This window comes from Dipteris shenzhenensis, chromosome 17 (assembly GCF_047967505.1).
Source record: "Dipteris shenzhenensis isolate YYH24624 ecotype China chromosome 17, Dip_SZ_1.0, whole genome shotgun sequence".
NCBI lineage: Eukaryota > Viridiplantae > Streptophyta > Polypodiopsida > Gleicheniales > Dipteridaceae > Dipteris > Dipteris shenzhenensis.
The window spans coordinates 1,486,760-1,509,732 of record NC_141612.1 but is presented as its reverse complement, the minus strand read 5'-3'; the positions used below and the strand labels follow the sequence as shown (position 1 = coordinate 1,509,732).

The 22,973-nt window shown below is 46.3% G+C and overlaps 1 protein-coding gene across 1 annotated transcript in view; it reads right to left on the bottom strand.

Moving 5' to 3' along the window:
• Positions 1-20,400, bottom strand: part of LOC147891506 (DNA-directed RNA polymerase I subunit RPA12-like) — a 47,522-nt gene extending 27,122 nt beyond the window's left edge. The window contains exons 1-5 of the mRNA XM_087388903.1: positions 20,236-20,400; positions 20,065-20,105; positions 19,885-19,980; positions 19,743-19,799; positions 19,558-19,661 (exon numbers count right to left, since the gene is read on the bottom strand). Of these exons, the coding sequence (XP_087245029.1) occupies positions 19,584-19,661; positions 19,743-19,799; positions 19,885-19,980; positions 20,065-20,105; positions 20,236-20,356 (393 nt within the window). The 5' untranslated portion in view covers positions 20,357-20,400 and the 3' untranslated portion in view covers positions 19,558-19,583. The remainder of the gene's footprint in view (positions 1-19,557; positions 19,662-19,742; positions 19,800-19,884; positions 19,981-20,064; positions 20,106-20,235) is intronic.
• Positions 20,401-22,973: the final 2,573 nt, after the last annotated feature.

The window sequence follows — 22,973 nt, the reverse complement described above, 5'->3', positions numbered from 1 at the left end:
AATACAAGGAACTTTGAACCATACAAGTAGTGTCTCCAAACCTTGAGAGCATACACTACCGCATAAAGTTCCTTCTCAAGTGTGGGCCAACGATACTGAGTGTCGTCTAGCTTCTTACTCTCAAAAGCTACAGGTCTGCCCTCTTGGAATAGAGCTGCCCCAATCGCATAATCACTCGCATCGGCCTCTAAAACATAAGGCCGGGTAGGATCGGATAATGCAAGAACGGGTGCTTCCTTGATAGAAAACTTCAAGGTTTCAAAAGCCTTGTTCATTGCATCATTCCAAGGGATCGGCTGAGTAGACCTGCGTCCACGACCTTTCAATATGTTGGTCAAGGGTGCCGTGATATGTGAATAATCACGCACTGACTTCCGAAGAAATACCGTAAATCCTAGGAAAGAGCGAAGTTGTTTCACAGTCTGAGGGATAGGCCATTCTAAAACCTTCTGGATACGATCCAGATCAATGCTAATACCTTCAGAAGAAATCTTGTGTCCTAAGTAAATGATCTCCTTCATAAAGAAGTCACATTTACTCATCTTGGCATAAAGCTTATGCTGTCTTAGAACAAATAAGACAACCCGGAGGTGTCCTATATGATCCTCAAGCGTTTTACTATATACCAAGATATCATCTAAGAACACTACAACAAATTTGCCCAGATAATCTCTGAACAAATCATTCATCATCTGCTGAAAAGTAGCAGGAGCATTGGTCAAACCAAAAGGTAATACGAGGAACTCGTAATGACCATACCTAGTCCGGAATGCGGTCCTATCTATGTGTTTAGTATAGATACGGATTTGATGATAACCCGTACGCAAATCAATCTTAGTGAAATACTTCGCTCCGGCCAAACGGTCTATCAAATCATCAGAACGAGGTAAAGGATAGCGGTTCTTAATTGTAACTTTATTGAGTCGTTTATAATCTATACACATCCTCCAGGAAGAATCCTTCTTCTTTCTTAATAGGACAGGTGCACCCCAAGGGGATTTACTTGGGCGGATATAGCCCATATTCAGGTAATCCTGAAGCTGGGTAGCTAACTCATCCTCCTCTACCTGGCTCATCCTATACGGTGGTACACTGATAGGTTGAGCCCCTGGGACTAAGTCTATGCGATGATCTACTGCCCTTCCTGGAGGTAACCCTTCCGGCAGTTGAGCTGGGAATACGTCTGTAAAATTATCTAACAAGATTCTCAATTCTCGGTGTTCAAACACACTTAATTCATTTTTGTTAATGACCGAAACAACAAATGAAGAGAGTGGAATCAAAACACACTGATAGACATCATAATGAGAATTGTTTAATATATTCCGAAGCTGCATCGCAGATACAATAGGCCCCTGAGAAGGGGTAATCTTATCACACTGAATACAAAATTGGGTGCCTTTGTCTACAAAAGAAAGTTTATGCTCCGTCCATCCAATCTGGATATTGTGGGTTTTAAACCACTCTATCCCGATCAGCAAGTCTACATGCTCTAGATGCATAACATAACATGTGAGAGCTCCTGTGTAGGCTTGAATCCGGATGGGAAGCGCTTCAACCTTGCGATCCCAAAACTGCTTCCCGGCTGGAAGCTGCACCTCGTAGGTGTGGTCGCTAGGTACTGTGGACAGCCCCATCTTCTGCACAAATTTGTAATTAACAAAATTGTGAGAGCTGCCCGGATCAAAGAGAATGTGAACCTGTTGGTCCCTAACTTCTCCATAAACTCGGAAAAGATCATGGGAACCAAACAACGAAGTATTAAAGGTACAATTACAAGAAAGGGGGCAGGTAATGACATTTACTGAAATACCTGTCATCGTAACCTGGTTGGCTCCCTTGGCTGCGGTACGTGGACCTGCCTGGAGCTTGGGTCCTAGCACCAATTTCTGGTTCTTCCGCTTAGGACACTCATTCTTCGTGTGGCCCCGCTCCTCGCAATAAAAACACCGGCCCTCTTTCTTGAGCCTGAGAGTGCGAAGGAAACGGGCCTTACCATTCTTCGCAGGAGTTAAGCTTTTCCTGGAGGCGTTGTCCGTAGACTTCGTCTCCGCAATACCAGTTGCATGCTGAAAGAACTTGCGTTTGTTCTTTCCGTTCGTCTCGGTAACTCTGGTTGCCTTGATACCGGCCATGGTATCATCATATATGCGCGCATATGTCATGGCTTCCTGCAATGTTGTGCACTTGTTATTCTTAATCTGTAACTTATAGGAGTCTGGCAAACCATCCACGAAAAAACCTAACAAGGTTACAGGATCCATTTTGGTGGCCCTGGTTTGCAGATCCCTAAATCTCTGAAGATAAACTTCAAAAGTTAAATTCAAATTTGACATATCGAGGGCTTTGAGCTTGCCGACGATATCGTAGTCATCTTCCTTTTTCAGGAACTCCTTCCTGAAGATACCCTCAAATTCTGTCCAAGTGTCAGGCTTAGGTTGGAGTTCTTTCCACCAAAGCAAGGCTTTACCTGACATAAACCCTGCTGCTAGCTGAATCTTTTTCTCGTCTGGATAGGGGTGAAATTGGAAGTGTACTTGCCACTTGTGCAACCAAGTGTCAACCACCTCCTTTGTTTTTGATTTCTGGTCACCTGGAAAGGGATCCGGAGTGATATTCGGGCCTAGCACGGAGGCTATGGCATCCACATGCGTGAGTGCCTGAACTGTGCTAGCCAGAAGAGTCAAAGTGGCTTGTATCCCTTGGAGTTGCTGTGTCAACCCCGATTGATTAGCGTTGACCTGCTCAAATTTACCATCCAGAGCAATCGTGAACTCACTGAAGGCTTTCTTAGTTATCAGGTCGTCATAAAGACCCTGATCATCCTCTCCCACTGGAGTGTAATCTAATTCCTGCTCTCCCATAGTGAACTCGGGATTTGGAGCATCAGACATGGCTGAAATCTGTTTCGATTACAAACGGAGAGAAATAAATGACTGAAACGGAGCACGGAGGGAGATGGAGTAGAAGAAAACCGTCCCAGATAAATCTGACAGAAAGGATGCTGGAATCTGGAAGACCACGAGTCCCGGTGCCTCCCCGAATCTGCAAACTGGATGCGCAGTCGACAATAGGGCTGTACGGACTGCTGACGTGGCCTGTACGGCTGCTGACGCAGTCCGTACGGTGGCTGCAGAAGCTGGCGCAGTCGCTGTATGGAGCAGCGGCAGGTACAAGAGCAGGCGAAACAGTCCGTACAGGCTGTACGGCTGTCGCTGTAACTGTACGGACTGGTACGGAAATTTTGGGAGCTGTGCAGGGCTGACACAGGCAAGGCGGATGCAGGGAAACTGCTCGAACAGGGCGCTGCTGAAGGGCGAGGCTGGCTGGCACAGATCTCGAGGTGACGTCTCGAATCTTGGGCTGCTGGTGGGTTGTCTAGCACCCAGCCCCCCATCTATATAGGGTGCAGGGCTGCCCGATTTGGAAGCTAGGCTTCCAAAGAAGGCTGAGCCCCTCCAGCTTTGGAGGGGTGCTTTTGCGAAAAAAGCAACTGAGCCCCTCCAACTTTGGAGGGGTGCTTTTTTCGCAAAAAAGCACCTTCCTCCTGCGCAGGCTGCACGCAGCCCTAGGCGCAGGCTGTTCGCAGCCTGTTGCGCAGGCTGTGGACAGCCTATTGCGCTGGCTGTGGACAGCCTATTGCACAGGCTGTCCTGCCTCTACTGCCTTGCCTACTGCGCCCCTTCCTACACCCCGCATCCACTACTCCCTGGCTGTATATTTCCTGCCCTACTATCCTTCCTTTCTGCTCTCCTTCTCCTCCCTCAGACTTCTCTCTGTAGCCTTCAGAAATTTCGATTCTATTTCACTCCTCTTCTTCTTCCTTTCCCAGATATTTCTTCACCCCTTCTACCCCAGGTAGACAGCAAAAACGCAGCAGGAAATCTCGAATTTTAGGGCATACCTGGAAGAGAAATCCGTCAAATTTCTCGCATCAGAAGTTCCTACCTCAAGAGCTGGCTCTGATACCAACTGACACGTCCCAGCACTCCTGAAACCCCTGATCTGCAAAATAACCACACACAACATCAGAACTGAGCAGGCTGCTCACCACCCAACCGTGACATCTACGGGATGTGATCCCGAATCAGAAGATGTCCCCCCCGAGCCACGAGCTGAGCTACTGGCACGAACTCCCAATCAGATCCAAACCAGCCTGGTGTCCCATACCACCAGGTGGCGCTGTGAAGCCCTGGATCTGCCACTGGGCCTTGGCTACGCTAAGATGCAGGCGCGCGTCCGCGACACAATCCAGGATCAGACCTAGCACCTGGGAACGAGACTTGCTCCCAACTGCACACGGAGAACTGAACCCCCTCGGCCTCTTTTATAGACTCGGGCCCCGGCGCCAAAAATAGCGAAGACCTATAAATAGTTCGTACCCTTGCCACTCAACCCGAGAATCAAGACTGCCTAGCTCTAAGCCTCCCCAGGCTAACCTGAGCTAGTTCTGTGTACTAGTACACGTCAGATACCAATCCGTGCACATGACACATGTGGGCAAGAATCAAAGAGATGGTGGGTACCTGGAGCTAGGATGGATCTGCAGTAGCAAAAGGCGAAGTAGTAGCCAGCACAAGGAACCCGTACGGCGCAGGACACGTGGCCGGGAAGAGGGCCTGGCAGAGGCACAGACATTGCAGGGAGTGCAGGCCCAGATCTGCAGCAGGAAAAGTGGCTGTCAGTGGGCAGGAAACAGGCCTTTTATAGGCTGGATATATGCCTTGAAAGGAGGGCCAAAGGGCCCTGGAAGTTTGGGCCAGAAAGCCCTGGGTTGTGTGCCTTATATGGCTGGACCAGCCACAGACTGGTCGGCCAGTCTGTACCAGGCTGGTCGGTTTTTACCAGCCCTCTTGGGCCTATATAAAGAGGGCATTCAGGCCTCATTTTGACATCACTTGCAGCAGCAGATCCAGAGCAGAAAGGAGCAGCAGGCAGCCACCCTCTGGACCTACATTCAGGAGGATAGAGAGGTGCTAGCAGGGCTGCAGACTTAGCCAGGAGGCTGCCCACCTAGGCTGGTTTCCAGACAGCAAGGTGGAGAGGATCATCCTAGACGGAAAGTCTACTCACGCTCGAGGTGGAGCACGCGGACTCTAGTCTAGAGATAGCCAGCAGATAGGAGAAGGACTTTGTGGTAAGATCAGAGGACCACACCATTGGTGGGACTCTAGATCTGTCTCTCTTGTATTGTGTCCATAGTTGTGGACGGAAATATATTATTTGGTGGTTTCTCTATCTAGTTTGGTTCATTGTCTATTGATGAGTCTGCACACCTATTGAATGCACATAAGTAAAGAAGTTTGTGATTCCACACCCACACCGCACACTGTGTGAGCTCCTGGGCATTATTTCCGCTGCGTGTACCCTCTGTTGGGTCTTTTCTAACATGGTATCAGAGCCCAAGTAGGAGGCTCACAGGTGTGGGAGCCTGAAGGCAGGGACCTTGCTGAAGGACGACCCTGATTCAGAAGCTCTAGGGAATCGACCTCCACGACTGGAGGATTGTGCCCTTGCGAGAAGGAGGGTGACTCAGGTTCAGTCAGGTGCGTTCAGAGTTCTGGTTTACTGAAATTGAGTTTGGTTGACTTTGCTGAGTGGTACATACAGCAGAGATGTCGACAGCTACAGCCTGTTCAGCCCCTGCTTTCCCTTCCTCCTCCTCCAGTTTTCTCTCTTTCACTATCCCTAACTTTGGAGAGTCTGGGAACCTGGACGGGACTAATTACCCGATCTGGAAAGTGAAGATCCGGAGTCATTTAGTGGCTCGGAAGTTGTGGAAGCTGACCACGGGAGAGGAGTCGAAGCCGGAAGACATGGTGGATACTAAAGGGAAGGTACTCATGGCAGTAGACAGAGAAGAGCTTGAAGCTTGGGAAGAAAGAGATGCCCATGCCCTGGCAATAATCATAGGGACCACGGCGGACTCTGTTCTTCCGCACATCCAACTGGCCGAGACGTCAGTAGAGGCGTGGGCCACACTAAAAGATCTGTACGAGACAAACAATACCTCCCGGATTGTGCTTCTTCAGCATCAAATCTACAATCTTGATATGGAAGAAGGCGATACGGTACATAGCCATTTGACGAAGGTCAAGGTGGTGCGGGATCAGCTGGCAGCAATTGGTCAGAAGACAGACTCATGCCATCTGGCCTTGATGGTACTGAGGAGATTGCCTCGGAGTTTCAAGAGCTTTGTTACGGCTGTGACAGCAGGACAGAGGACCAAACCTCTGACATTTGAGGAGTTGTGTCCATTACTGCTACAGGAGGAAGCTCGGGAGAAGCTCTACAACGAGGACAAAGATGACAAGGCGATGCTGGTGAAGGATTCCGCTGGCAAAGGGAAGGGCAAGCCTAACAGTGGCAAGTCCAATAAAGACGACTCTGACGACGAGGGGACTTCGAAGAGGAAGCACAAGAAGAAGTGTTTCTATTGTGATACGCCTCGATATTTTGCAAAAGACTGCAGAAAGAAAAAGGCGGATCTGAAAAACAAAAAGGAGTCTGACTCAGATTCAGAGGGAAAGGCCAAAGCCAATGTGGTAATCGAAGAGTTGTTCCTGGTGACATCACCGAGTGTTACCGAGGTCAGATATGTTGATCCAGAAGTCACAGTAAGGATGTCTGACATAGAGACGTGGGTCGACGATGTTGGAAAGGTCACCTCCCCATCTGTAAGCCCCCATATGAGGAGAGCATGGGGGAGGGAGACCTAGGGCAGTACCCAACAGGAAAAGAGAGAAAGGGGCTGCCACATAGACAGCATCATGGCTGTCATGTGGGCAGCACATCTAGGACTGTTATGTGCAGGACAGAGGGACAGAAAAGTGTGGAAGCATGGCTGGGACAGATTACGATGGATCTAGACAGGAGGCGCATTGTCTGCAGTAGATTTTGGGGGGGGCTGGACCCTGTATTTATAGGGCATCTGCCCTTGAAAGATGGGCCAAGGGCCCTTGTAATGAGTACCCCAAAAGGGCAGCCCACAGTCCCATAAATGGGGAGCTGTGGGGTCGGTTTTCATACAGACTGAGTCGGTTTTCATACAGACTGAGTCAGTTTTTTTTGGTACAGGCCTTGGGGCCTATATAAAGAGGCCATTTAGCCTCATTTCAGCATCACTTGCAGCAGCAAATCCAGAGCAGAAAGGAGCAGCAGATAGCCACCCTCTGGACCTACATTCAGGAGGATAGAGAGGTGCTAGCAGGGCTGCAGACTTAGCCAGGAAGCTGCCCACCTAGGCTGGTTTCCAGACAGCAAGGTGGAGAGGATCATCCTAGACGGAAAATCTACTCACGCTCGAGGTGGAGCACGCGGACTCTAGTCTAGAGATAGCCAGCAGATAGGAGAAGGACTTTGTGGTAAGATCAGAGGACCACACCATTGGTGGGACTCTGGATCTGTCTCTCTTGTATTGTGTCCATAGTTGTGGACGGAAATATATTATTTGGTGGTTTCTCTATCTAGTTTGGTTCATTGTCTATTGATGAGTCTGCACACCTATTGAATGCACATAAGTAAAGAAGTTTGTGATTCCACACCCACACCGCACACTGTGTGAGCTCCTGGTCATTATTTCCGCTGCGTGTACCCTCTGTTGGGTCTTTTCTAACATGGTATCAGAGCCCAAGTAGGAGGCTCACAGGTGTGGGAGCCTGAAGGCAGGGACCTTGCTGAAGGACGACCCTGATTCAGAAGCTCTAGGGAATCGACTTCCACGACTGGAGGATTGTGCCCTTGCGAGAAGGAGGGTGACTCAGGTTCAGTCAGGTGCGTTCAGAGTTCTGGTTTACTGAAATTGAGTTTGGTTGACTTTGCTGAGTGGTATATACAGCAGAGATGTCGACAGCCTCTTCAGCCCCTGCTATCCCTTCCTCCTCCTCCAGTTTTCTCTCTTTCACTATCCCTAACTTTGGAGAGTCTGGGAACCTGGACGGGACTAATTACCCGATCTGGAAAGTGAAGATCCGGAGTCATTTAGTGGCTCGGAAGTTGTGGAAGCTGACCACGGGAGAGGAGTCGAAGCCGGAAGACTTGGTGGACAGTAAAGGGAAGGTACTCATGGCAGTAGACAGAGAGGAGCTTGAAGCTTGGGAAGAAAGAGATGCCCATGCCCTGGCAATAATCATAGATCTGTACGAGACAGATAATACCTCCCGGATCGTGCTTCTTCAGCATCAACTCTACAATCTTAATATGGAAGAAGGCGATATAGTACATAGCCATTTGACGAAGGTCAAGGTGGTACGGGATCAGCTGGCAACAATTGGTCAGAAGACAGACTCATGCCATCTGGCCTTGATGGTGCTGAGGAGATTGCCTCGGAGTTTCAAGAGCTTTGTTACGGCTGTGACAGCAGGACAGAGGACCAAACCTCTGACATTTAAGGAGTTGTGTCCATTACTGCTACAGGAGGAAGCTCGGGAGAAGCTCTACAACGAGGACAAAGATGACAAGGCAATGCTGGTGAAGGATTCCGCTGGTAAAGGAAAGGGCAAGCCTAACAGTGGCAAGTCCAATAAAGATGACTCTGATGACGAGGGGACTTCGAAGAGGAAGCACAAGAAGAAGTGTTTCTATTGTGATACGCCCGGACATTTTGCAAAGGACTGCAGAAAGAAAAAGGCGGATCTGAAATTTAAACAGGAGTCTGACCCAGATTCAGAGGGAAAGGCCAAAGCTAATGTGGTAATCGAAGAATTGTTCCTGGTGACATCACCGAGTGTTACCGAGGTCAGGTATGTTGATCCCGAAATCACAGTAAGGATGTCTGACATAGAGAGTTGGGTCGACGAGGAGTCAGATGCCTTTGTGAAGGTGAAGGACAGTATGGAGTGCTTGGAACCTTCCAGGTATGTAGTTGTTGACACTGACACGAGGGTGGATTCCATGGAAAGCCCTGGGGTCTCATGGTCAGATGGATGCTGGACTTCAGAAGGGGACAGTACAGGATTACACAGGATCTTGGCAGGTGCCTCATTGAGGTACAGGGTTTGCTTTCAGAGCGAACATTCAGGCAGTACAACAGTCGAGTATGTATTTGATATTCTGCATTTGAGCCTTTATAGCATGCTGTGGAGAGATTCTGCTCTTCATTTGTCTCAGGTGATTAGAGATTGGAAGGAATTGGCCTTCTTCGAAGGCAAAAGGGGAAGTATTGGTGCTTCTTCAAATCTCGGACGCAGATTGCTAGAAGGTGGTGGACAACGAGTACTGAAGCCAGAAGAGTACTTGCTTGAGAACTCAGCGAGAGTTCATGGTCCAGGTTATCTGGAAATATTCATTGGTTACAGACCTTGCCAAAGGAAGGACGGGTTGAAACAGACCCTCAGAGCATGGTGCCTGGAAGACTCCAGGTTGTTCACTCATTATGAGGGGGACGACTGGAAGATCGTGACGGCTGGATTGCTCGAGTTCAAAGGCGGGAATGTGACTGAAGGAGGTGGTACCAGGAGGTGCCACCAGAGATGGACCTGTGTACCAGGATGGTGTGCGGAAGCAGAACCGGACCAGGTAGAGCAGGAGCCACTGGATGAAAAGCCAGGAAAAGATTTCGACACCAAAAGGTTCCAGAGGACTACGACCAGGGAGTTACTGGAGCATCTTCATCGACGTGTTGGCATTGGGCTGAGATGTGTCGGTGAGAGGGGGTGTTGGAAAGGTCACCTCCCCATCTGTAAGCCCCCATATGAGGAGAGCATGGGGGAGGGAGACCTAGGGCAGTACCCAACAGGAAAAGAGAGAAAGGGGCTGCCACATAGACAGCATCATGGCTGTCATGTGGGCAGCACATCTAAGACTGTTATGTGCAGGACAGAGGGACAGAAAAGTGTGGAAGCATGGCTGGGACAGATTGCGATGGATCTAGACAGGAGGCGCATTGTCTGCAATAGATTTTGGGGGGGGCTGGACCCTGTATTTATAGGGCATCAGCCCTTGAAAGATGGGCCAAGGGCCCCTGTAATGAGTGCCCCAAAAGGGCAGCCCACAGTCCCATAAATGGGGAGCTGTGGGGTCGGTTTTCATACAGACTGAGTCGGTTTTCATACAGACTGAGTCGGTTTTTTGGGTACAAGCCTTGGGGCCTATATAAAGAGGCCATTTAGCCTCATTTCAGCATCACTTGCAGCAGCAAATCCAGAGCAGAAAGGAGCAGCAGATAGCCACCCTCTGGACCTACATTCAGGAGGATAGATAGGTGCTAGCAGGGCTGCAGACTTAGCCAGGAAGCTGCCCACCTAGGCTGGTTTCCAGACAGCAAGGTGGAGAGGATCATCCTAGACGGAAAGTCTACTCACGCTCGAGGTGGAGCACGCGGACTCTAGTCTAGAGATAGCCAGCAGATAGGAGAAGGACTTTGTGGTAAGATCAGAGGACCACACCATTGGTGGGACTCTGGATCTGTCTCTCTTGTATTGTGTCCATAGTTGTGGACGGAAATATATTATTTGGTGGTTTCTCTATCTAGTTTGGTTCATTGTCTATTGATGAGTCTGCACACCTATTGAATGCACATAAGTAAAGAAGTTTGTGATTCCACACCCACACCGCACACTGTGTGAGCTCCTGGGCATTATTTCCGCTGCGTGTACCCTCTGTTGGGTCTGTTCTAACAGACGAGGAGTCAGATGCCTTTGTGAAGGTGAAGGACAGTATGGAGTGCTTGGAACCTTCCAGGTCTGTAGTTGTTGACACTGACACGAGGGTGGATTCCATGGAAAGCCCTGGGGTCTCATGGTCAGATGGATGCTGGACTTCAGAAGGGGACAGTACAGGATTACACAGGATCTTGGCAGGTGCCTCATTGAGGTACAGGGTTTGCTTTCAGAGCGAACATTCAGGCAGTACAACAGTCTGGTATGTATTTGATATTCTGCATTTGAGCCTTTATAGCATGCTGTGGAGAGATTCTGCTCTTCATTTGTCTCAGGTGATAAGAGATTGGAAGGAATTGGCCTTCTTCGAAGGCAGAAGGGGAACTATTTGTGTTCCTTCAAATCTCGGACGCAGATTGCTAGAAGGTGGTGGACAAAGAGTACTGAAGCCAGAAGAGTACCTGCTTGAGAACTCAGCGAGAGTTCATGGTCCAGGTTATCTGGAAATATTCATTGGTTGCAGACCTTGCCAGAGGAAGGACGGGTTGAAACAGACCCTCAGAGCATGGTGCCTGGAAGACTCCAGGTTCATCACTCATTATGAGGGGGACGACTGGAAGATTGTGACGGCTGGATTGCTCAAGTTGAGAGGCGGGAACGCGACTAAAGGAGGTGGTACCAGGAGGTGCTACCAGAGATGGACCTGTGTACCAGGATGGTGTGCGGAAGCGGAACCGTACCTGGTGGAGCAGGAGCCACTGGATGAAAAGCCAGGAAAAGATTTCGACACCGTAAGGTTCCAGAGGACTACGACCAGGCAATTACTGGAGCATCTTCATCAACCTGTTGGCATTGAGCTGAGATGTGTCGGTGAGAGGGGGTGTTGGAAAGGTCACCTCCCCATCTGTAAGCCCCCATATGAGGAGAGCATGGGGGGGGTGAACCTAGGGTTTGAGTGTCTGTCACATGGGCATCTGATTGGATGTCATGTGGGCAAGAATCAAAGAGATGGTGGGTACCTGGAGCTAGGATGGATCTGCAGTAGCAAAAGGCGAAGCAGTAGCCAGCACAAGGAACCCGTACGGCGCAGGACACGTGGCCGGGAAGAGGGCCTGGCAGAGGCACAGACATTGCAGGGAGTGCAGGCCCAGATCTGCAGCAGGAAAAGTGGCTGTCAGTGGGCAGGAAACAGGCCTTTTATAGGCTGGATATATGCCTTGAAAGGAGGGCCAAAGGGCCCTGGAAGTTTGGGCCAGAAAGCCCTGGGTTGTGTGCCTTATATGGCTGGACCAGCCACAGACTGGTCGGCCAGTCTGTACCAGGCTGGTCGGTTTTTACCAGCCCTCTTGGGCCTATATAAAGAGGGCATTCAGGCCTCATTTTGACATCACTTGCAGCAGCAGATCCAGAGCAGAAAGGAGCAGCAGGCAGCCACCCTCTGGACCTACATTCAGGAGGATAGAGAGGTGCTAGCAGGGCTGCAGACTTAGCCAGGAGGCTGCCCACCTAGGCTGGTTTCCAGACAGCAAGGTGGAGAGGATCATTCTAGACGGAAAGTCTACTCACGCTCGAGGTGGAGCACGCGGACTCTAGTCTAGAGATAGCCAGCAGATAGGAGAAGGACTTTGTGGTAAGATCAGAGGACCACACCATTGGTGGGACTCTGGATCTGTCTCTCTTGTATTGTGTCCATAGTTGTGGACGGAAATATATTATTTGGTGGTTTCTCTATCTAGTTTGGTTCATTGTCTATTGATGAGTCTGCACACCTATTGAATGCACATAAGTAAAGAAGTTTGTGATTCCACACCCACACCGCACACTGTGTGAGCTCCTGGGCTGCATGTACCCTCTGTTGGGTCTTTTCTAACAGAGAGAAGAGGGCTTTTGTTTTCTTCTTTGACCTGTCACAAACTTTGATTTGAAAGGTACTTTTTCAGCTTGCTGTGGTTTCTTTTGCTCCTCTTTAAAGTTGCTTTTAAAGCCTGAGACTCTGCTCTGCATGAGTGAGTAAGCTGTGTTTGCATTCTCTATCATCTGTGACATGTAAGAAATGTGTCTTTGAGCAATAGTCCCTCAACTCTTTAGGAAGACCACAACAATACTTTTCAACCTGCTCTAAAAAGGGGACTGTTCTATAAGAGCTCACAGGCAGAAGTGCATCCCAAAACTTCTTATTGTAGCCTTCTAGATTCTTGCATTCCCTAACATTCAGGTTATGCCACTGAGTCATGACATCCACTTCAAATGTAGTGGTGAGCCATGTGGCTGAGAATACCTGCTTGAAATCAACCCATGTAGCAAGTATCTGCCCCTGAAGAAGAAGGCTAGACCACCACTACATCGCATTACCTTTGAGGAATGTGGCTGCCTTCCTGATTTTCAAGGACTCTCTTAAATAACCTCCAGCATAAGCCAAGTCAAATTGCTGCAAAAAGGTAAGAGCCTTCATCCTATCTGCATGTCCATTGAAGGTCTCAAACTTCACTGCTGCCTCTCCCTCCTTGTAATCCTTCATCTTAAGCTTGGGTTCCAGACGATCATAGCCAGGGGGCTGCAAATAAAGAGGCTTCTGTCCTTGGGGTCCTTCTAGATCTTGTATAGCACTCCCCACAGCTGGATTTGTGTTGAGATATCGAGCTCCACTCGCGATATGCCAAGGTGACCGTTGTGCATTTATGTCACCGACTTGTTAGCTGCAGATGCGGTTGGTACACCGCCCACGAATAATAGCTAGATGACAGCTATCCTTATCTACTCTAGTTCGTGGCTCAGTTAGTATGCCACCTTAGTTAGTTGAGTTTAGTTTGAGACCCACATATAGGGTTCTTCTATTTCTTTGTACTAGAGTTCTTTTGGCTTTCACAACTAAGAAGAGAAAAACTGTTTTCAGCCTCCACCTGTGTGTATTCCCCCATTGTGTATATGAGAAAGCCGCAAGTGAAACTCCTTCCCTCTCTCCCACTATCTTCACATGGTATCAGAGCCTTGTTCGTGGTTAAGGAGGCCATTACGGGGCCCGTTTTGATTCGAGGCCATTTCGGGACCCGTTTTGATTCGAGGAAGTTCTTCGCAGGCACTCAGAAAAAGGCCCTGTTTTTGCTGTGCGACCACTGCTCTGCTGGTCGGTGAAAAGTTGCCGCAGAAATTGCATCGTATGCCTGTGTGCAGAGATATTGGGAGTTGCAGAATCATGCTTGTTGCCTGTTGATGCAAAATCGTCACTAGGAAGTGACTGTGTGGTCAAATATCACTTTCATCAGTTTTGTAGATCTGCCCGTGTGAGGCAAAAGCTGTGTTTTTTACAGTGAGAATATTTTGCAGTGTTTTGTAATGACGTCTGATTCTCTTTCACAGATTGTCACTGAAAAGCTTGACAAGAACAACTTTCAGACATGGAAGTTTAGAATGACGAATTTCCTTATGGGAAAAGACTATTGGGAGTTCATTACAGGAAATGAAGAAGAACCAGTTCTTTCTAATGTTCCCAATCAACAGGAAATACAGGCATTTAAAGAATGGCATGAGAGAGCCAAAAAAGTTATGTACTGGCTGTCTATCAGTATTTCAGATTCTATGATTGTGCATATTCATGATGCAAGTACGCCAAAGGAGGCATGGGATACTTTGGCAAAAATGTACAGCACAAATACGCAAGCCAGGAAAATGCAGCTCAAGCAGAAGTTGCACAATGTGCAGAGAGAAAATATGAGCATCAATGACTACCACATGAAGGTGAAGAAAATTGCAGATGCACTTGCTTCCATTGGGTCGCCAGTGGAAGATGATGATCTAGTTTCTGTGACCTTGAATGGTCTAGGAAAGGATTATGCACAGTTCCGAACATCCATTGCCGTCCGTGAAAAATTTCATGATTTTGAAGAGTTGTTTGCTCTTCTAATTTCTGAAGAGCAGAGAAATGGGGGTGCATCTTCTTCAAGAGGAACTTCAAAAGAAACTGTCTTCTACTCAAATGCTGAAAGAGGTACAGGTAGAGGTAAAGGAGGCCGATCTGGAGGCCATGGTAGAAATCAGAATATGCAGCAAACTCAAGAAATCCAGTCCTATGGAGGAGGATGTGATAACTCTAGAGGCAGGGGGAGCCAAAGAGGCCGTGATGGATGGCAGAGAGGCCAAAATACAAACAGCAATGTTGAATGCTACTACTGTGGTAAAATGGGTCATATGGCTAAGGACTGCTACAAAAAGCAGAATAACATTATGAATGGAAAATTGCAGCAAGACAATTATGCATCTTCTAGTAGACAGGGTGATGACAGAAATGAGCATCTATTTATGGTGCAGCACATGACCAATTCTGTGACAAGTGCAGAAGAACGAAATGATGTGTGGTATGTTGACTTAGGTGCGTCAAACCACATGACAGGTCATGCAGAATGGATGCAGGATGCAAGGAAAATGAAAAAACCAGGATTTGTGGAGACTGGTGATAATACTGCACATCCTATTGTGCAGATTGGTAAAATTCCTTTGTCTATGCAGGATGGGAAAAAGAAATACATGTCTAATGTATTCCATGTCCCGAATATCACCAAGAACCTGGTTTCTGTTGGTCAAATGGTTGAGCAGGGCTTGCAGGTCAGATTTAATCCTCATGGATGCTTTGTTGAGGATATGAAAAATAACGGTCGCTTGATAGCAAAAGGAAAGAAGGAGGACAGGATGTTTACATTGGATGCAGACATGCCTGAATTGAGTGCAGCAATGTTTGCACATGGGACTGGTGTTGTTGCAGATATTGATATCTAGCATAAACGCATTGGTCATGTTAATGTACAGCGACTTAAATCAATGCAGGCCCAAAATATTGTTGCAGGATTGCCTAAATTCAAGGTTGTAAAAATGCATAAGGTATGTGAAGCCTATCAATTTGGAAAACACGCAAGGAAACCATTTCCTAGGCATGTTCAAGAGAGCAAAAAGCCATTGGAATTAATCCACTCTGATGTGTGGACTACTAAAGCTGCATCTATTGAAGGCTGTCATTATTTTGTTACTTTTATTGATGACTACAACAGAAAAGTTTGGGTGCATTAGTTTGGGTGCATTTTATGAAAAAGAAAAGTGAAGTGTTTGGGCATTTCAAAGCTATTAAAGCTATGGCTGAAAAAGAAACAGGCCTGCAAATAAAATGCCTAAGGTCACATGGAGGGAGAGAGTATCTCTCAAATGAGTTTGCAAGGTTCCTGCAGGAGCATGGCATAAAGCAACAATATTCATGCAATCATACCCCACAGCAAAATGGACTTGTAGAAAGGAAAAACATGCATATTGGAGAGGTATCTCGGGCCATGCTAAGATCTACCAGATTATTATTGGGCTGAAGCAGTTGCTACAGCAGTTTACATAATAAACAGGACTCCCACTGCAGCAATACATGGCATGACACCATAGGAAATGTAAACTAGTAGGAAACCAGATATTTCTCATTTGAAAATTTTTTGTTACATTGCCTATGTTCATGTGCCAGATGAGTTGAGGTCCAAGTTGGATCCAAAAGCTGAGAAGTGCGTCTTTATTGGTTATTCTCTGCAGCAAAAAGGGTATAGATACTATAACCCTTCTACTCGTAAGTTTACAATGAGCACAGATGTTTTTGATGAGATGAGCAGTTGGTATAAACCAATAAATGTGATGATTGATGTAGATGCACAAAATGATAATGCTGCACAGAATTCACAGCAGCAATCACAAAATATCAGTGGACCTGCAGTGTCCTCTAACAGTGATTCACATACTTCGCCATGGACAGGCAAATTGAGATCAGGAGAATCTCCTCAAAGCAATGCAGATAGTGGTACGCAGGTATCACGAAAAGGAAAAGAGAAGGTAGATCAGCCCATGTTTGATGTGAATGCAGGTCACTCTTACGTGGATGGTGAATCCAGTGGCTCAGTACAGAGCATTGATGATGAGTTGGGTATTCCTTCTGTTGTTACACCTGGAGTAAGGAAGACCAGGGATGTTTTGAGAGCACCTGGAAGTGAGCCTATTTTGCGCAAGTCTACCAGAGCTAGGTATCCTGTGGATAGGCTGAAATATAATGGATTTACAGCCATTCACTATGCCTATATGGTCAAAGTGATACAGGAACCAAAACCCACTTCTTTTGAGCAAGCCATGGGAAATGAAAAATGGGAGAAAGCCATGGATGAAGAAATGGATGCTTGGAAGCAAATGCTACATGGGAATTTGTGTCTTTGCATAAAGACAAGAATGCAATTGGCTGTAAGTGGGTTTATGAGATCAAGCACAATGCAGATGGTTCTGTGAACAGATACAAGGCAAGATTAGTTGTCAAGGGGTATGCACAGACATATGGCATTGATTATGAAGAAACATTCACTCCGGTTGCAAGGATGGTAACTGTAAGAGCAGTCATTGCTATGGCTGCATCAAAGGGATGGTCTTTACATCAGATGGATGTAAAGAATGTCTTCTTGCATGGTGATTTGTAAGAAGAGCTCTTTATGGAGCAGCCACCGAGCATGGTCTGATAAGATAGGACAGTATCTTGTCACTATTGGCTTTCATATTTCCAAGGCAGATTTCTCACTCTATGTGAGAAGAACAGCGAAAGGTATTATGCTGCTTGTCATTTATGTTGATGATTTGATCATCACAGGTGATAGTGATGAAGATATCCTTCATGTGAAAATGCTATTGAAGCAGAAGTTTGAGATGAAGGATTTGGGAGAGCTGCGTTATTTCTTGGACATTGAGGTGATTAGATCACCAAGTGGGATACAGCTCTTGCAGAGGCAGTATGGATTGAACATGCTGTCCAAATATGGGATGACAGGCTGTAAGCCTATTTCAGTTCCTTTGGAGCAGAATGTGAAGCTGAGCACCGATGCTGGTGAGCTTCTAGAAGACCCTACTATGTACAGACGCATAGTAGGAAGTTTGATTTATATGAGTATTACCAAGCCAGATTTAAGCTATGCTGTTGGATTGGTAAGTCAGTTTATGCAAGCTCCAAGGAAACCGCATTTGGATGCGGCTAGACGCATACTCAGGTATGTGAAGTCCACATTGCAGTATGGACTATTTTATGAGGCTGGGGTTCAGATACAGTTGCATGGATACACTGATGCTGATTGGGCTGGTAGTATTTCTGATAGACGATCTACCAGTGGATATGTGTTCTCTTTTGGGAGTGCTGCAGTCACCTGGAGCAGCAAGAAACAGCCTACAATTGCCTTGTCGAGCACAGAGGCTGAGTACAGGGGTGTAGCAATGGCTGCATGTGAGGTAGCTTGGTTGCATAAGCTACTTTATGATATGCATCAGTCTACAGATGGGCCAGTTGTCATTTATTGTGACAACATGAGCAGTATACACTTGGCAAATAACTTAGTCTATCATGCTAGAACAAAGCACATTGAGGTGCATTATCACTATGTGCGGGAGACGGTTTTACTAGGTCTTATTGATCTAGTTTATGTCAGCACAAAGGATCAGGTAGCTGACATATTCACGAAGGCATTGGGCGCAGAGAAGCTGCGCAAGTTCAGAGACCTGCTTGGTGTGCAAGAATTGGGATTGAGCTCGAGGGGGAGTGTTGAGATATCGAGCTCCACTCGCGATATGCCAAGGTGACTGTTGTGCATTTATGTCACCGACTTGTTAGCTGCAGATGCGATTGGTACACCGCCCACGAATAATAGCTGGATGACAGCTATCCTTATCTACTCTAGTTCGTGGCTCCGTTAGTATGCCACCTTAGTTAGTTGAGTTTGGTTTGAGACCCACATATAGGATTCTTCTATTTCTTTGTACTAGAGTTCTTTTGGCTTTCACAACTAAGAAGAGGAAAACTGTTTTCAGCCTCCACCTGTGTGTGTATTCCCCCATTGTGTATGTGAGAAAGCCGCAAGTGAGACTCCTTCCCTCTCTCCCACTATCTTCACAATTTGGTGGTACAGGTGGTACTACTTGAGTGTGAGACACCATGGGACTGCCTCCCTGCATTCCAGGCTGTATCCCCATATTAGCATACAAAGGATTTAGGGCTGGCTGTGAGGTCATGGCCTGAAATATAGATCCTCCTCCAAAGTGAGTTGGGTGAACCAAATGCTGTGGTTGGGCTTGCTGCTCTTCCTGCAAGGTTTGAGCATTGCTACCATGCTCATTCCCATTTGGTCCTTGCCTTGGTGGCACGGCAAGTGGCTGTACCACTGGTGTCTGTGGCTCTGGTAGTGGCTGTCCCACATGCATTTGTGGAGATCCTGTATGGGCTGGGCCTCTTCGCTCGGCAATAGAGCTGGATTATGTACAATCTCAGCAAAGCTCTGAGTGAGCTGAGTTAAAACTTGCAACGCAGGAGCCATCTGAGTTTGCATCACGGCCATAGCATTTGGCTGTACACTTGGGTCTGCACCCAATGCAACTATACTAGCAGGGTTATGTACTTGTAAGGCTGGCTGCCCCAATGCATCAACCTGAGTATTCTGCCCTTCATGGGCTGCATCTTGCACTCTTATTCCAGGGTGTGCTCCCCTTATCTACTGTTCTGGCTCTGACTCTGAGTCTACATCATAACCAAGCCTTATATGCTCCATATTAATGGCAATGGGTGGCTGTACCAAGAAAATCAGCAGATACTCTCTGCCCAAGCTGCCCAGGGTCTCAACGATATCCATTTCCCACGATATCACAACGGCTTAAGTCAATGGAAACCGTTGATAGAAACTGTTACGGACCAACCCGTTGGAAAGGGCACGTCCACTCAGGTTTTGATGTTCATGGAGCCAGGCTTTTTCCTGCATAAAAATCTTGTATGAACTCACTTGTCCGTAATTTATTTAGTCATGTGGATAGACGAAGTTCCTTCTTGCTTTTTGTGCTTTCTCAAGCTATCTTGTTTTTTAAACTGTGAGTGTGCAAGTTCCAATTTGAGATTTGTGCATCTTTGAACTAGTAGTTACCAACATACCTCACCAATTCCACCCCCGGTTGTGATCACATATTCTGCGCAAATTTGTAACGGCAATTTGGGCATTCATAAAAGACCGTTTGCCCTTCATCTGCCGATCGCAACTGCATTTCCCAGAACAACACTGTTAAACCCTAGCAAAACCCGAAGAGTTACGAACGACTGCTAATAAGGATGGCCCTCACCTGTCTCGTATAATATTCAAGCTGTGGGTGGTGACACTTTGGGCATTCGTCATTCACCTTCCAAAACAGTTTAATCCCATAAGGAATTGATGAAACGTTGGTCACTCGTCCGATGATACGAGAAACCCAAATTGAGCCTTACCACGGCACGTTGCGCAACTTTGTCGGTCTCGTCGAGAGTTTTTTTCCGACTCAGTGGTTTCACGAGAGGCTCGATACCAAGCCGTCTGGCCAGATCCTACGTTACACGCCAAAATGTGCTTGATCATAATAGCATGCACAGAAAAACCCGATAAGTGAAGAATATGAAGAAAAATCAAACCTCAGAGCTCGTCGAATAACAAAACTCTCTGCTCCTTAGATCTGCCACCACAGCACCACTAGAAGATGGGCTACTCAATCCAACCAATAGACGTTCATTTTACGTCAACTCAGCCAAAACGTTTTGCGCAATTGCGTGATCAGGGCATATTCGTAAGACCGCGAGACTGACCTTTGATGTCTCTGTGAGAGTGGCAAAGAGGACAGACCGCAGTTGTCTCTGATTCAAAGGAGATGAGCGTACCACAGAAGTTACAGAAGAGAGAATCGTAGCCATCCATGGCGCGCCTCATAAGCAATTATGGAGGGAAGGTTGGCCAGTTATAGGAGGGCCTCATGTTCCGCTCGCCATGGGTTCTAATTCTCATTTAATAACATTGAGGCACCAACTGGTAAATTCATATTTTTGGCGTTCCAAAAATTCATAAATTTGCATTTGCACATGTCATCCCGTTCATATGCATTTGCACATCATTAGGGACTGATTCTGTTGCAAAGCAGGTTCCAGCTCATGAGTTGGTTGAATGTGCATACGCGAAGTAGTTTCATTGAATCCAAAGAATCTTGCCTGATGTCAATATGCGGATAGGTACGTACACAAAATCTTCTCTTCTGTGCATGTAAGTTTTAGTTTGGTGAATTCGCTCCATGAACGAATGTCATGTTCCTCGGCGTTTTCCATGGAGCCTGTAATTTGTCCTTTGGTGAATTTGCTCCATGATCGAATGTTAGCTATTCATCAGTTGTTTGTCCTCTGTGCATGATAACGATTCAGTGTTAATTCTAATTCTTTAGAGGATGGAGCTCAACGGGAGGAATGTCAGATTGTTCGACGTTGATTTATCTTCTGTGAATGATTATGATTCCTTCGTTCATGGTCAATCTTGGAAAATGGATGTGCCTGATATCGTATGCGTGTTGCTCTTTTCGTCTCTACTTTCGCCTATAAAATAACTATGTTTGGAAGAGTAACTTATTCGAAATCTCATGTTTCCTTTGGCACTTGCTATGGAAGATTCTGCTGAATACATGGACACCGATAGCAGTGCCTTCGTTAAAGGTATTCGAGCATCACCATTCCTCCTTCTCTTGGCTTCGAACGTCTTTCTTTACTTATTCAGTTGTTTGACTTTCTCCAATCTCTTCATTTTGGTATGTCTTGCCAAAGTTTGCTCAGATTGTTGATTCGGTTGTCACTCCACTTTCAAATAAAGTTGCTATCGAAGAAATGGAGAACGCAATGATTACTTGTTTGCGTAGAAGATTCTCATTTGTATTTTGAATGGAACAAATTTGAGTTAACCTTGGAGAACTAAACATGTTCTCTTATTGAGGTAGGTCTTCAGACCCATTTTGTTTGCTTGAAGATTAGAATGTACATGGTGTTTTGTAGGTGTCTTTGCTATTTTAGCTTGTTCCTATGTTGAGAAAACTGCATCTCCACCTTCTCCAAAATTTAGTGCTTGCCTCTACAAGTAGACCTCCGAAAGAGAACCTCTTGAAAAATTCTCCAATCAAGAAGAGTCCGCGCCGATCATTGAAGAATTCATTTGTGAATTTCTTGCAAATTGGGGAGTTTTATAGAGTGGAGGGGGCAAGTGTTGTGCCAAAAGGATCAATTGAAGGTCGAACTTTAAAGTTCTCCTTACTTGTTAATGCTACCACTTGTTTCATTAGGGGGGAACCTTTGAAAGGCAATATTCGCTTGCTACCTAATCACTCACTTTGCACATTTGTTCCTTGGGCTGCCGAGATGATCAACTTTGGCAAACTACAACTCTCTAATGTGATGGGGACACTTGCAATTGTCATTATTAAAGTTGTAAGCGACGAAGGCATGGCATACCAAATCATAGTTGCAGACGGACTGCGAGATGAAGATAGAGCTACAGTAAGTTAAATTGTTGATTAATCACTTCATCTCCTTTGACATTATTGTGGAAGTCCCCTTAACTTTACTTGTTTTTTGCTTGTTCATGTTGTAGCCATCTTTCGTGAAAGAAAGGAAAAATACCCTCACTAAACTTGTGCAAGAGTTCAAGGAAGAAGGTAAGGTTATGTATGTGTTGAAGAACGTGTCCTTCCTAAAGGCAAAGGGAACTATTTATGTCTTTGATTTCACCATCTTAGCCGATGTGCCAGATTGTTCAATCAAAGATGACTTGAAACAAGCATTTGTGAAAAGCTTTTAAAGTTTGTTCCTTCAATTTTAGGTAGTCCCATCATGCCACTAGACTTCAACATGAGGTTGATTTTCAATCCGCACTGGACCTTTTTATCACTCGATAGGGTTCACACTGTACCCCTAGAGCATTAGCCAAACACACTCTAATGTACCTTAGAGTGGGCTGATCACCATTCGAATGACATTAATGGCTTGGTATTCCGGTAAGAAATTCCATATATTTGGCCATTAGTAGAAGAGGGTGAGAATGACTCTAAATAGGGAGGAAGACATGGAAGATGACGATGTAAGACCTTGGTTAACAATAAAAGGGTATGGAAAATAGAGGGGCATGTGATGTCAATCTATGGTCAAGAGCCTAGTAATGGGGATGTGCCATTGGACTTTACAAGACGTTATACATGCATTTTTGTGAAGAAGATTTGAGGAGAATTCTAAGCATCAACTTACACTCATAATGTAGGCCAACATCTCTTGAAATGCTTGTAAGTATTATAGCCATGATCATGTGTTAAATTAATCATTTATAGTGGAGGAATTTTTTGTGAATAATGTGATGCATTGATATGCTTGATTTGTTAGGGATTTCATGATGCATACCAAAAAAAAACTATGCACATTAGTTTTACCTCATTTGTTTATTATTATTCTTGCAAACAAATAGGGTGTGCCTCCTCTATAGGTTCAAGTTTCCTTAATCATTGTATTTGGTTTTGGAACTTTGG